General features: G+C 40.4%; 1 protein-coding gene across 20 annotated transcripts in view; it reads right to left on the bottom strand.

The window, feature by feature from the left end:
- CELF2 (CUGBP Elav-like family member 2) overlaps positions 1–15,879 on the bottom strand; it is an 823,768-nt gene that overhangs the window by 313,865 nt on the left and 494,024 nt on the right. For 2 of the 20 annotated variants that reach the window (XM_084783996.1, XM_084783995.1), the window contains exon 1: positions 4,181–4,357. The exons of 7 other annotated variants lie outside the window; for them this stretch is intronic. In XM_084783996.1, coding sequence (XP_084640122.1) covers positions 4,181–4,287 — 107 coding nt within the window. In that variant the 5' untranslated portion in view covers positions 4,288–4,357. Of the gene's footprint in view, positions 1–3,687; positions 4,137–4,180; positions 4,358–15,879 lie in introns of those variants that run through there. 11 more of the 20 variants (XM_084783997.1, XM_084784005.1, XM_084784001.1 and 8 more) reach the window with 8 other exon arrangements.

Genomic DNA, 15,879 nt, shown 5'->3' with positions numbered 1-15,879 from the left:
AATTTCTGATGACTTTCCATGAGGCATCAAGGGTTACTAAAGAACAGAGTAGTTCTGATACCAGATCAGAGTCCACCAGAGGCAACTCTGAGTTGAATGGAGCCCAACACACACACACACACACACACACACACACACACACACACACACACACATGCATGCACACACACACATACACACACATACACAAACATATGCATGAACACACACACATATACACACACGCATGCACACAGTTCCCCTTTGTTGTTTTATACCGTGTGATTGTAAAGGCACCCCAGCTTTCTGGTACTTCATTTCTGCTCTAAGCAGGCTACAACCTAAGCTTCGCACCCTCAAATCCCCATACTTTCTTTCTCTGACAGCCTCTCCCTAATGTCAGCTGAGCAAAATGCCACCAAATTATAATTGATTTCATACCACCACAGCCTTGTCTTTTCTACAGACTAAAAGCCACCTCATCTCAGAAAAACTCGAAAGTCCAATAATTAAAGAGACAATCTGTAGTTTCAGGCAATGAAGAAGTGTCTCTGCCTAGCCACCGAGTCCCTCAGGAATTACCAGAATAAATTCCGTGAGGGATGGTAGATGTGATTCAACAGGACAATGCTGTCACTAACTAGACTTGAACTTGTCACAGGGCTAAGAAGGGTAGATAAATGCCACAGAACAGAGGGGCTGCTAGGCAAACCGCATTCTATTTACAACTTTCAAATGTCTATACAACAATAAGGATGGACATTTCTAATTTCATCACTATCACAATGACAGAAAATTAAGTTACATTTTTCTTTAAGAATGCCGGTGCTTTCCACACTAAGTCATCATCCCCATGTAATACGCTGCTTTTTCAGTTCACCTTTCTTCCCATCAACCTGGGTGTTTCCAGGGCTGTGAGCAATGAACTTTCCATCAGCTACATTTTCACCTAATTAACCCCCCTGATTGCAATAATTAGTATTGATTCACTCTTTGAATGACTTCCTAGGTGTTCAAGCACAATCCGCAGTTGCTATAAAGTTCTAGATATGAATATTAGTCAGATGCTCTTTGTCATCTTTCCAGCCCCCCCCCAAGGATATCTTGCAATTTTATCCAGTCACATAAAAAAAAAAAAAAGAACCAATAAAGAAATATTGTTAGGTTTCATCCTTTCAAAGAAAAGAATTTTAATTCGTGGGAGGTTATAGATCTTGGTCTGTGGTCCGCTGAACCACATTTGTGTAAATATTTCCGAGGCTCCTACATAAAGAGGCTTGGGGTGCAGTTGTTATTCTCGACTGAAAGAAACCATTTTACCAGTTTGACTATTTGCCTATTGCTTTTGTTCAGGTCTGAGGTTAGAATTAAATTTTATTTCTACATTTGTTTAGGTCACCATCCAGGAAAATCATTGCACATGGAGTGAATAGCACAGTGCAGACTGCATTATCTTGTTAGTTTTGTAGAAATAAAAGCAGACAAGTTTGCCAACTCCCAGGATTATACTTTTTTTTCTATAGGCACATTGTTCTCTGTATGTTGGATGCTGGAATTGCATGGGGGTGGGGTGAGGGAGAGATATGGTACCCCAAATTCTGGAAACTGGTAATGTACCAAAGAGCCAGAAAGCAGAAGGAGTGAAATTTCCTCTGTTCCAGCCTACCGATGAGCAATCAGAAATTTAAATGAATAGATCACAGTTAAATAATTAGCAATTTAGAAAAAAAATCAACACGGTGGTCTCCAAGTGACTTCTTTATTTAAATGAGTTCCTGACAAGCATCTAGCAAGCAGAGAAGACTGCTCTTCTCTCAGACCACACACACACACACACACTCTCTCTCTCTCTCTCTCTCTCTCTCTCTCTCTCTCTCTCTCCCTCCCTCCCTCCCCCTCCTCTCTGATTTGCAACCTGTGTTTTAGATTGAATTTTTTCCATGAAAGCAGAACCTGGGTGTGCTGGTAACAGTTGGTTAGCCTCGGTTATGAAGCTTCACCCATTACCTTTTATGAGCTCATCCTAAAAGCAATTATTGGTAAACCCAATGCAAGGAGCAGTTCAGATCCCATTGGAACGAAGAGAACATAACAAGCATGCCTTTAAAATCCACTCTATTCACAATGGATAACTTAAAGAATATTATTACACCACACACATATGCTTTGGGTGTACCTAAGCTCTGGAAATATTACCGGTAGGAAATCTTAACTTACAAAGGCAATCCTGGGTTGCTGATAACATTTATGTAAATAATTTCACGTAAGTATTTAATAACTTTTCAACTTAAGTTTAAAAAATTAAAATTTATCTCCAAATCTAAGGAATAACTGGTATTTCATAATTGTGTTTTTTATAAATAATACATATATTGCCTTTCTTATTGATGGGGACCATCACCAATTTGAACCAAACTCTACCAGTAAATATTTGAAATCAATTTTATCTTTTAATGTATTTATTGCAACCACTCCCTTAGTTTTATCCTATGAATTTACTAATATATATCTTATATATCAATCAGGCACAAACAGTTCAGTAAGCAAAACATTAAAACATTATAAATATATATTCTTCATGGACATAAATCCTTAGGAAGAGGATTTTCATATAAATCAATTACTTATTTTTTATGGTCAGGTTTTTTTTTTACATCTAATATGGAATAAAAATGGTTTCAACATTTGAGAAGTTTCCATGTTCTCTTCTGCAGTCTCACAATTTTCACCTCAGAAACTAATGTTCATCTTATAAGATGAAGAGCATCTGAATATATGTGAAATGCTCGCCTTGCATAGCAATGTAATTTATAAGAATATTAGCAATCAGTCAAAGATCAATGCATTCCACCCAAACCTTTAACATAACAAAGTAACAGAACAATAATTTGTGATCAAAATTGTAGAGTCAAAAGTTCTTACTTGTCCCTGGGTTTCTAAACTGTTTATCTATGGATGCCAAAAGGAAAGCTGAAAACTGTGAGTGCTGACTACTTAATCATTAAGCCTATTCCTGTTAACTTCTCTTTCATGCTACATTCCATAAGTCCGTGGAAAGGGCACGTTGCAAAACCCTAAGCATTAAATACAGTAGAAGCAGCTCTGATCAACAAGGCATTTGCCACAATGATAATAGTATTACAAGCATTCTCAATCAATAAGTTTTCTTTCTGTAGTTAACTGAGAGGCAAGCCATAAATCTCTAACTTAATCCAGCCAACATAACTGCAAAATGCAAAAAGCTCTGAGAATGGGAGATAATAAAATTTTAAAAGCATAATACCACAAATAAGCAGACCCAAAGCTCCTCATTCTGATAGTCCATACAAACAAGATTATAGGAGATAAAAGGCGGTGCTGGGGGGGGGAACAGAAAAAAAAACAGCCCCAGACATGCATTAAGCTAGTTTGACAGCTCCATTGTTCGACCGGTCCCATTGTCAGACCCAGAGATGTATTCAGTGCTACAATGTCTGCTAGCAAATAAACAAAAGACTGCATTTTTAAAAGCAGGATGCCAATTCTATCATAATTCTCCCTCCGCTTCCCAAAAGGTCAGCTGTGCCTCCTTGGTCTACGGTAGAACCCCAACACCCATGCAGGAAGCAGAGATCTGCTTCCCCACACATAAGGACCCAGGACGCCATGCATGAACAGAGGTCTCCAAACAGGTACACATTTTGGCAAACAGGATAAAGTGATCCAAACCTGATAACACGGGAGGACTATTTAGGTGGCTAAGTCCAGATTAGAGTGGTATTTGGAACGCAAGTCTAATATGGAGTCTCCTCAGCTCCTTTTTCGGTGATTATTCCATGCAGAGTGCATAATAATGAAAGAGGCTTAGACATTGCAAAGGAAAAGACGAACCAACAGCCAGATTCGGAACCCTTAAAACATCCACTGGCTGCTCATAGAGAGCAGGGAGCAAATGCATGGTCTGCTTTCAAAAGGCAACTAGTACACATACAACTCTCCCTCACAACAGTCCTTTTCCTTTCTCTCTCTAGCTCTCTCTCCCCTCCAATCTCTTGGTCTCAATTCCATTTCCCTCTCTCTGTTTAGATTCTTTTATTTATTTTTTTTCCTTTCCTTCTCTTCTAAGGCGAAGAAGCTGCTTGATTCGGGGCAAGATTAGTGTCTCCATCAGCTCCCAGAACTAGAAAAGCCTATATTAAAAACAAAGGACCCCACAACATACCTTAAAAGCAGCTCCTCATTTCTCATAGTAACAGCGGATTTGGGACAGCGCATGCTTTCTACACTGATAGTCTCAACAAAAGCCAGTTGAGAAGTGCGCTCAAACATCAATGCCACAGTCGCTATTCACTAATGCGCCCCCTCTCCCCTCTCCTCTCTCTCTCTCTCTCTCTCTCTCTCTCTCTCTCTCTCTCTCTCTCTCTCTCTCCACTCTTCTCTCAGATGCTGAATAGGACAGAAAAGGGCTCCTGCGGACTCACTAAGAAGAAATAATCCTCTCCGACAAGTTATGTTATCTAAGCATATTTTTGCACTAGTACGCTGTGTCTTCTATGCAGAGCTTGTTTGCATGCCCTCAAGCCTGGCTGGCACTGGTTCTCCTAATTACCATCTTAAAAACTGGAAAGATCTTAAGCAACTCGGTGACCTTTTATATATATAAAATAGCAAGGCAGTCTCACAGTTTCACTATCAACCATCAGCGAAGCATCACAGTGGACTGAGATTTGAACAGGTCAGTGTGCTCAAAGGATTTTCTTTGCCTCTCTTTTCTGGGACACTGCATTCACAGTTGGATTCATCTGTTCCTCTTCTCTTGTCCTCAGAAAGAGTGACAAGGTCAAGACCCTTAGCCCCACCCTGGATCATAGATGCAGAGAAGAGAGACTGGGGGACTCGGAAGTGTTTTAACTCTGTGCACGCCAGAGTTCTTATAAATGAGAGCTTCATTCACCGGAATCAGGGCATCACAGAAGCAGGCAACACAAAGATTATTTGGTCACACTGAATACTTAATTGACAGATATAGCAGCTTCATCCCCAAAAGGCCAATGAATGGCTTTTTTCTAAAATAGGAAAATTTGCTACTCCGTTGCACTGTATTCTCTGGGTTTTGCACATCCAGTTCACCAGGGAAATCCACACTCCCCTTCTATTGGTTGGAAAAGGAATTAGCCAAGTCAAACAGTAATTTAAACACACACACACACACACACACACACACACACACAGAGAGAGAGAGAGAGAGAGAGAGAGAGAGAGAGAGAGAGAGAGAGGACAAAAATGCTATGGACTGAACAAGTAGTCATCCAAAGGGGCAAGTTCAGACATCACTCCAGGGATGCATACTGACCCTGGAAGTTGAGAACACTCTCAGCTTGTTTGGAATAAGCTAGAACATTGCCAAACAGACCCGGATCCACAAATGCCGGTGTGAATCCTGAATGCTCACTCCTATCCTACACCAGCACAAAGGGTCTCATTCCTAGTAAAATTCTAGGCTTGAAATACAAACAAGAGTGAGAGTGAAGAAAATTAATGGCGGGCCTTGCTCCTCCACATGTTTGAAGACCTGAAGTAATATACCCAGCATCTCGAAAGATCCCTGACTTTTAAATTTGGTCTTAGCCCACGGTGGGGACAAGGAGATTTGGAGAGGGAGGTGAGGAAAGAATTCCATAGTAGTCTCTGCTACACAGTAATCCTGCTTAGTGCATCACTTAGACTACAGAGACACAAGAAAGGATAGCCAAGTGCCATCCCGTTTCTACACATCAGCAAGGTGGGGCACACCACTTGACAAAGGTCAGGTCCTGAAACAAGAGCCTCATCTTGAGGACGGCTCCATTTTTACACATCTTTGCTTCATTACAGTATATTATATGAAAGTCACAGAGCGAATACACGAAAATGAATGACCTTGCCATATGAAATCCAACATGTTCCTTTGAAGCCGAAAAAGCGTCATGTAAGTTGGAACCATCGAGACCTTGGGGAGATAGAGTGTGACCCTCTTCCCCTTGTGGCTTGTGCTGAGTGTCAGAGCCGAAGGCTCCTGACCTCTCCATAGCTCTCTTTGCCCTGTAGTTAAATGGAGCCAACGACCGCTAATTTATTTTAAAGCACGTGAAGAGCCTGTAATAAAACTGGGTGTGTTTGGTCAGTGCAAACATTAATAAAAAATGGAATGGTTGTATGGACATCTGGCATGATGGGGAAGACTAGAGCTGCAAGGAGACACTCCATGTGACTCTTCTACATGTCAGTGAATTGTGGATCCATTGTAGTAATAATCAGGATTGGAGCAAACCCCTAAATCTTTTATGCCTACCCACTTCCTTTTTGGTCTTGAGACCTAAATAATTAGAGCATTGCTGAGGAGGGGGCTGTCTACTAAGATGACAGACCGAGGACCTTCCAGCTGCATGTGTGGAATGTGGGATTATAAAGTTTATAAAGTGAGTGAATAGAACATGTATGCTAGTTGTAATATTTGGCATGCCATATAGGAAGTTTGTGACCCTGAGCGTACACTGAATTAACCTCCACTCTTCCTTATACATCCAGTAGACTGTCTTTCCCTCAGTTTGAGTCTGTTTATTGAGTATCAATCCAACAAGCATTTGCTAAAAATTGAATTCCCTTTTAAGAATTGAAACTGAAAAGGATCATTTTATTTTCAAGATCTGCACTTTTCTGAATAAATATGAAAAAAAGTCTCCCCCTCTAGGCAGAAGTTGGCACAGATGACAACTCAGGATGCTTCCTTTAACACTATTTCAAGGTCTCTCTGTATTTAGCCACCGCACAACATTGATAGAGGTGGCATAGTGTTACATTCTCACCCAAAAAGTTCAAGTGCAGAGAGATCAAGTGACTTGTCTACAGTAATGCAATAATGACCAAGCTTGGGAACTCTGTCTACTGCGTCCTTGACACAAAGCTTGCCTTCTAGACACACCAGGCCAGGCATGGCCTTCAAGGGACGTTTACTGTAATGAATCTGATACTTCCTTAAGGTGATAGTAGCAGCCTAAGAGGCAAGATAGTGGTACGTTAATGAGAACTTGGTTAAAAGGTTACCCCTATGATACCAGTTTTACATCAATTCATTTCGAACTTTATTACCATTGAAGATTAAAGCCACACAGACTAAGTACTCTTGAGGGCAAATTATTATTTGGGTCATCAACAATAGTTAATTTTAACAGTCTTGATTATTAAATTAGGTTTGTAGGGGAAATTTGTTTGAAAGAATTATAGCAGCAATTAACAAGGAACAACAACCAAAACATAAGATGTTTCAGTGCCCTCTATATTCAAAAAGACATTTTTCACTTCATAAATTAAACCTTTAGCTAAGAAATAAGATTTGGCAAAGGGCAAACTAGGAATGTGCTGTGATGTGGGAATATTGGTGAGTGTGAGAATCAGCCACCATCTTCATCTTTCTTGATTTGAACTTCCTAAAAGTTTTTTGAAAGGTAAATTATATGTGAGTTTATTTTTGTTACAAATTCCAGAATCAAAAGCTAAATTTTCACATGCCGCATTAATGACTCCAACTGTTTTCCACCTTCTGTGCCTTGTCTTTGCATTTTGACATTTACATTGCAGAAGTAATAAAAAGGCACCATTTCAATAGTCTTGTATAATATGGAGAATGCCAAGGATGTAGGGTCTCATCAGAGCAAAATCCTTCTTTGATGAAAGGGGGAGCACTACAAAAACCTAGCCTACCTCTCAGATCCACATCCTCAAAGGACAGTTTTGAAATGCAAGGGCACCAAGAATACTAACTTTATTTGGTTTCCAGTTTCAAGTGTTAACAATTGTTTACTCCTGGTATATACCTGAAGGAATCTAAGTCTGTGCACTGCAGAGAGACCTGTACACACACGGTTATTGTGGTACTTTCCACAATGGTCAAGACACAGAACTAGTCTAGATGTCCATCAACAGATGGATGCACAAAGAAAATGTAGTATATGCATAAAATGAAGTTTTATTTAGGTGTAAAGAAGAATGAAATTATGTTATTTGTAAAAAAAAAGGATGAAATCAGAGATCACCTTGTTAAGTGAAATAAGCCACACTTAGACAAATATTACATGTTTTCGCTCATATGATAAATTTGGATTCAAAAATATATATTTATATATATGTATGTAAAACACACGCATCTGTGAAAGTAGAAAGAAGTTATGTGAGGGAAAGGTGAATGGATCTTAAGGGATCATAAGGGAAAAGAAGAGAGGATAATGGGAGAGGAAATGAAAAAAGAAACAATATTACAAGGTTTTAATATGGGAAAATATACATACAGACATACATGGATAGGGAGCTGATATAAAAAATGAGCACACATATATGAACATGTACATACAACACACATACAAATATAAATAATAGAATTACTTGGGTTTGTTTGTTTTTTTTTTTCCAAACAGCCTTGGCTCTCCTGCACTCACTCTGAAGACCAGGCTGGCCTCGAGCTCACAGAGATCCTCCTACCTCTGCCTCCTGAGAGTCCTGGGATTAAAGGTGTGCGCCACCACACTTGGTTCTTGGTCTTTTTAAGAAACACTATGAAAGCATGAGGACCTGAATTACAGTCCCCAGCACTCATAGAATCTGGGCATGGCTAGGCATACCTGTAACCCCAGCACTGAGAGGTGGAGACAGTAGGAGACAGTCTGTGGGCCAGTCAACCTAGAGGAAGTAGCAAACTTCAGGTTCAGTGAGAGATTCTTTTTCAAAGGAATATGATGAAAGATGATAGAGGAAAACATCTAAAATGCTCTTCTGGTTTTCCATGTGACCACATGAGCGCGCGCGCGCACACACACACACACACACACACACACACACACACACACACACCATACCATATTGTTACCACAGATGCAAAGAATTCACAGAAAATATGCAAAGTTTAAATAGGAAGTGGGTGACTAAAGTCTAATTGAAATGGATTTCCAGATATCAAGTAAAGATGTGTACTGGGGTGAATGGGGCAGGTGGGTGAGTAATTAGCAAGAAGAACTGTAATGCCCCTTAAGAGGAAAGTGATGCATTTATCAATAAGTACATGTACATAATTAAACCACGAAGTACTTAGGACCCCTAGAAGTCACTTGAAAGTAGGTGCCAGGTAAATCTAAGAGGAGCTGTTATAAACCAATAAGGATGGCTTTCTCTAAATGAAAGCAGACGTCAAACCTTGGAGAACTGTGCCTGTCTACTAAGAACAGAATGTAGATTTCTCATTTAAATCAACAACCACAAGTAGCCTAGTTGATAAAATAACCATCTGTGAACTCTTACCACTTAGCAGATAACACTTTCACAATTAAACAATCATTTTGGCTAAAGGATTTGCCATGGGTGAGCCTTGGGCAGATCCATGGGAGAGTGTCTTTGAGAAAGATGGTGGTAACATTTGCATGGAAAATATGCCAAGTCTATTTTTTGCTATTTGTATCAAATTTATTTACACACACACACACACACACACACACACACACACACACACACACACTACACATTCATGAACACTCAGTATACTTATGGAAGTCAGAGGACAGTGATGGTTCTTCCTTTCTACTAGGTGGGTCTGAGATCAAACTCAGGTCACCAGGCTTAACTACAATTCTCTTACCCACTAAGTCATCTTACCTGCCCAGTGCTTGCTATGTTTATAAAAGACATACGCATAAGCAACTGCCTTTCTGCTTGCTCAAACAGCCAAGTTGGAGTCACTGTGCAATGCGATCACTATGCAGGCACTGCAAAAGGGCGTGCAGATTTCATTGCACTTGGGGAAGCCCTTTCTCTAAACGGTCTCCATCCTAGCAAAAATCACGAGAAATAAACTGCACAGCACGAACAAAGAACATCATTGGCCAGAAGTCTCTTTCAGAAGACTGAGACCAAGATGATGATTTATATGAGAGAAAGAAAAAAAAAAGTGAAAGGGAAACCATGACTACCTGGGGAAGATGGTTTTGAACCCATTGATGCTCTTCACAATAGTGAGCTGATTACTTTTCCTTCTGTGGCACCTTCTGAAGCTACTTGCTTATTTATTATCTGTTCCTTCTATCTGGACTTAAGTTGCTTGGAATCAGGAAGATGCTCATTGTTTTGCCACTCTAGAACATGGTGGAGCACTGGGTAGACACTTTATACAGTCGTGTCCGGTAGCTAGTATTCCTCTGACACGTTGTCTACTCTCGCTGGCGGGCTGCTGTTTTATGCTATTTCAAAAAGTCTTTTTAAGCCCAATGAAAAGTAGCCACTGAATCATTAGGCAAGAATCTGAGAGGTCCAGGAGATGAGGGGGCTCTGTCTCTAGCTAACAGGACTATCCTGAACCTAGAACTTGAATGCTAAGCATGTTTTGTTCGTGTTTGTTCGAATTTTAATTGTTATTGTGTTTTAATTTATTTTGTGTCTGTGCATGAACCTGTGCTTGTTGTGTATGCGAATGAGTGTGTGCCTACCACAGCACAGAAGTGGAGATCAGGGGGAAATCTGTGAGACTTAGTTCTCTTTTTTTCACTCTGTGGGGTTCAGAGACCCAACCCAAGTCATCAGGTAAGCTAGCAGTTGCCTTTACCTACTGAGCCACCTTTCCAACCCTAAGCTACGTAACTTTAAGACAAATATAAAGAAGTAAACCTGCATTTCTTTCATTGCTTTCTATGAATGTGGGTTTGGGGGAATTGATGAATTGCAGACTGGCAGGGACTAGATAAATGAGACCTTCAGAGTCAGGAGCAATGTGAGTGGAAGGGTAGTTTGGGTAATATCTTGGCAAAGAGTTAGCATCCTTATAGGCAAGGAAGAAAAATTAAAAGTTAGACTGTTTCTTGTTCTCCTTTGGTTCAAAAAGTGGGTGTGTTGCAACTAACTCTCTAGTTAGTTGTGACCTGGCGCCAAGGGTTGGCCTCAGTTTCTTTCAGCGTGTCTTGCATTTTAACTGCTTCTCTCTTCACTGGGTGCTTCAGAAAAAAGAAAGTTCTTCCTGCTTTTGAAAACAGGACAGGCTATTAAACACCACATACATTTCCCTAAATCAGTTCCTAATGAATCATAGCCTTACACTTTAAAGTGCTTTACATTTGACGCTTGGCATCGCAGGGACAGACACAAAATGGTTTGAATTCTTTATTCTCATTAAGCGTATTAGTCTAATTAGGTTATGTGTAGTAAATGTCCTAAAAACATGAGTAAGCCATCCTTCAAAAGAATGTTGGTGACAAGCTAAGTAGAGGCACAGGACTGAAGACAGGGCAGAGGGAGTTGGGAGCTGAGTGAGGAAGGGTACTTCATTTCACACTGGGAACCTTGGCATTGAGAAGGCACAGAAAGTTCTGGGCTCAGGGAGCTAGCTCTGTTTCTAGTGTGACCTCTGAACCAAGAGCAGGATAGGGAAGGAAGCAGATAAGAAGGGGACGCCTGGAAGAGGGACTTCTTCTATGAACTGGCTACTGTTTATTTGCTCCCCTGTGCAAGATGTTCCAGAGAAGATCAAATCACTAAGTTCAGTAAATACAAAGTATCACTCTACACCTACAGAGAGACTGCTTGCTCTGGAGATTAGGAAAACCCAAGACAACAAGCCTAGTAAGCAGTAGAGCAGGGAGCGAAGCCTTGTTATTTTCATCGTCCGGTTTCTGCTTACTTAGAAGCTGCAGAGGGAACGCTCACACATCCCTTAGTGGCAGAGTCATGGTATGGACAGCTGAGTAGGTGAGAAGAACACAACAGAGGAGTTGAAGATAATTCTGATGTTTTCAGCGTGGACCACTCAGCAAATGATGCTATTGCTGACTGAGAACGATGATGGACATTTCAACACACACACACACACACACACACACACACACACACACACACACACACACAGAAAATCAGGGTAGATGATGAAGCTCTCTGGATTCATTGAGAACAGACTAGTGAGCTGGTTATGTCCCCAGGCAGATCTGAGTTGAGGAGGCAGTTGGCAGGCAGCAGGGCTGTGGGTGAGATCAGCCAGGAAGAGAATTGAGAGTGAAATATGAAGAACTGGGTTAAGACCAGAATTCCAAGTGAATCAGCAACTGAGGAGGAGGCAAAGGAGGAAGCTTCAGTTAAAAAAAAAAAAGAGCTAAACACATTGCGAAGATGCTTAGACCTAGTGAAGGGGAGAAATACATTCACAAAAAGTCACAAAAAGTTATTCATTAGCTTGCCCTAGGTGATAACAGGAATTGTGTATTACGACGCTAGATGGAAAACAAGGCAGAACAAAGAAAAGGCAGTAAAGTTTCAAACGCTGATAGATAGCTGGAGCAAAAGCTAGGAGCCAGCCTGCTTTTAGCTGGAGCAGGCTACTTGTGGCCCACAAACATGTTGAAAAAGGAGGAACTACAATGGGTAGAGGCACATCCAACAGGTCAAAGGAAAATTCTAGCTTGATGCCAAACATTACTTGCCCTGACCACTGGGATAAATATGAGCATGCTGAGCTGTCCGCCACCATCTCTTTCAGTATATAAGCAAAAACAGCCAAGGTGAAAGGGCCGAGGCAGGAGACTGCATCCCACTTTCAGGAGAGGAGAAGGATTGTGTAAAACCAAGACATACACTTCAGGTTGGTGGAAGCTTGTATTTAAAAAAAAAAAGGCAACAGCAAGAGTTCTTGAAGATACCTGTGAATTTTGTCGATTGAAGATTTCAAAAGTCAAAGAAATCATGGACTCTAAACTTAGATACAACTCTCTCTCTGTCACTCATAAAATTTAAAGTATTATATCATTAAGGAAAAGTACCCGTAAATGTTCAGCTCACCAGACACTGGCAGACTGAACATCCACAGGCAATCAGCATCAGATCAAAACATCCTGGGGAACGGGGCGTGGCTCAGTGGTAGAGGGGGCCTGCTCAGCCTCGGTAGGGTCCTGGATTTCATCACCAGGATTCCAAAACACCAAACCAAACCAACCAACCAACCAACCAACCAACAACACACAAATACAACAACAACAATGGTAACAATGACAAACAAACAAAAGCTACCTTTGTGTTTGCATGATTTGTTGACCATAAATAGAAACAATCTAGAATGTATGCAAATAAAAACTGCCAGAGACAATGGGGCTGAACAATGCTTTCTCTAGAATGTACCCAGTTCCTGTCATCCACACTCTCCTAACTCAAGTAACCATAAGTCTAACGTAGTCCCTAATACCTTGATGGTCTCCTACGCATTTGAACCAGTTATTTAGCCTCAAACTCTTGTCATAACTGTCTCCAGCTGAAAGCTCATCAAACCTTCAGACTTCCTGCTCCTTTTCATACAGTACAACCTACGTAAGATCCACTTATACTCCAAGGGCCATATAGCATCAACTCATCTATTAGGTGTCTTCGCCTGGTGTACTGTGCTCTTTGCACTTTGAGCTTCTTCCAGTCCTCACAGATACTATTTCTCTTCCTTCTGTGCTCCCCTTCATCCTGTTTTCTAACCCTACGAAGCTCAACACCTCGCTAGGTACATTTTTGTCCATCACTCAGCGCTTAAGTATCAAAGTTCGAGGCACAAAGTAGGTGCTAAGAAACACTGGCTGTTGATATATACAAGTTGAGAACATCACCTCAATGAAAAAATGATATGCAAAGATTCTATAATGCCATCTGTTTCTTTAAAAAGACAAAATGTGTGGTGTCCAAGTACATCTTTTCCTGAAATGTTACAATATTGGATCTCTAAAACGGAATTGCATTTATGGGGTATTCAAAAACAACACCAGATCCAGCCTCTGTCTTTGAGAAATTAATGAACAAGTCGGAAGAAGACAATTTCCCGGTGAGTTAAACAATATGGTATCTTATACTGTGAGGTTGAGTAGCCACGAGAGCTCCAAGGCACAGCATATGCTAGATTGGTGCAAGCACATGAACAGGCAAGGAACATTTTAGTGTACATGCACAGAAAGGTCTCATTGTCCGTGAAGAACGAAATAATTTTTTGAGAAAATAGATGGAGTTGGAGCTCATCATGTTAAGTAAAACAAGCTACACCCAGAAAGACAGATAACACAAGCCTACTCTAGTATGCAGAATCTTGATGTAAATATATTTACATACATATATAATAATATCAATGTAGAGAGGGGACTATATGTGGGGAAAAAGGGTCTAAAGTGAGGGAGAAAGAAACAAGAGAGGGCATGAAAGATAAATAAACACTACACGGTTTCTTTCATACAGAAACACTAATACCTGTATATTATGAACTATAATGCAGACTTTTGTGAAGAAAGGGACCAGTGGGAGTTAGCAAGGAAAAATGAAGTGGGATGAACATGAGCAAAACACAATGATATACACATGGAAATATCATAATTAGGCACATTATTTTGTATACCAACCAAAAATAAGTAAAAAAAAAAAACTAACAGGAAACAATAAACAACAAGTAAGCACATAGAATGGAGAGGGGAAAACATTAGTCAAACAAGCAGAGGCCTTGGGAGGAACTTGCAGGGAGCAGTGCCATTTGATTAGGGCCATAGCTGGGAGCAGTGAGGATCCCAAGCAGAGGTGACAAGTCTGAAGCTTAAAGAGAGGCCATGAAAGCAAAGCCAAACAACAGATACTTGCAAGACCAAGGCCCCACTATGGATCCCGCACATTGGGAAAAGAAATCTGTATTTGATATAACAAGGGATGGATATTCCACGGAGCTTCTGGGTCAGCAAATGACAATATTCCCTCAATAAGACGACAAGGAAGTGAAAGCAAATTGGGCAACTGGTATCTTAGAGACATAGCATGATACCCCCAAGGAAAGATAAGAACTCCTGAAGGGAAAAAAATATCCAGACTGTGATCATGGTGAGATAAAAGAAAGGCCAGCTAGCACACACATAATAAAACACCCTTATCTCCTGATCACTACGTTATTAATGACAATCCCCAGTCTGTTCTGCTCTCTGGTTATAAAACTACCCAGATGCCTATTAGTCAACTGGGGCTGCCGTAACAAAATACTACTGACTGGGGCCTTAAACTGTAGAAATGAAATTCACAGAGTTTTGGAGGCTGAAAGTCAAGATCAAGGTATCAGCAGGGCTGGTTTTTTTCTGAGCATCTCTCTTCCGTTGTGGTAGCATTTTCTCTAGGCCTTTCCTCTTCTTACAAGGCCAGCAGTCCGCTTGCTTGCAGCCCTACATTTATGACTTCAGTAACCTTAATTACCCCTTAAAAGTACTCTCTACATATAATCACACTCTAAGGCACAGGAAATTTGCACTTCAAGGGTATTAGATGGGGATTATTACGTGGGGATTTCCTATGGACTGAGCCATGTCCTCTTCCAAACCTACTTACCCTTACCTTATCATATATCATCTATGTGATGGATGCATCTATGTGATGATAACATCTATTCTCTCTCTCTCTCTCTCTCTCTCTCTCTCTCTCTCTATATATATATATATATATATATATATATATATATATATATTCTGTCTATCTATTATCTATCTATCTATCTATCTATCTATCTATCTATCTATCTATCTATCATCTATCTGTGTATCTATCATCTGTCTATCATTTATCTATCTATCGCCCCATCCATCCTTTCATCTATCATTTACATATTGACCCTACTTATTCTATGTCTTTGGTTGCCTAAATCCTGATGGGTATATCCCTTTTCTGAAACATTTCACTGCACTTTCTCTAAACATTGAACGGACTGCTCTTGCACCATTTTCATGCTTCATTGTCACAATTTGTGTGGAAGATTGGATTATTTTGGCAATTTTTCATGCTCTGCCCCTATCATGTGACCTTATAGTGCACTAGAGTGGGTAGGTTATGTGTATTCACTCTACTGGGAGTGAGCTTGACAACAGGGCCTGA

The sequence above is a fragment of the Acomys minous genome (genome assembly GCF_964271855.1).
Source record: "Acomys minous genome assembly, chromosome: 5".
NCBI lineage: Eukaryota > Metazoa > Chordata > Mammalia > Rodentia > Muridae > Acomys > Acomys minous.
Note: the sequence above shows the minus strand (reverse complement) of the source record. Positions and strands in the feature narration are given on the sequence as shown.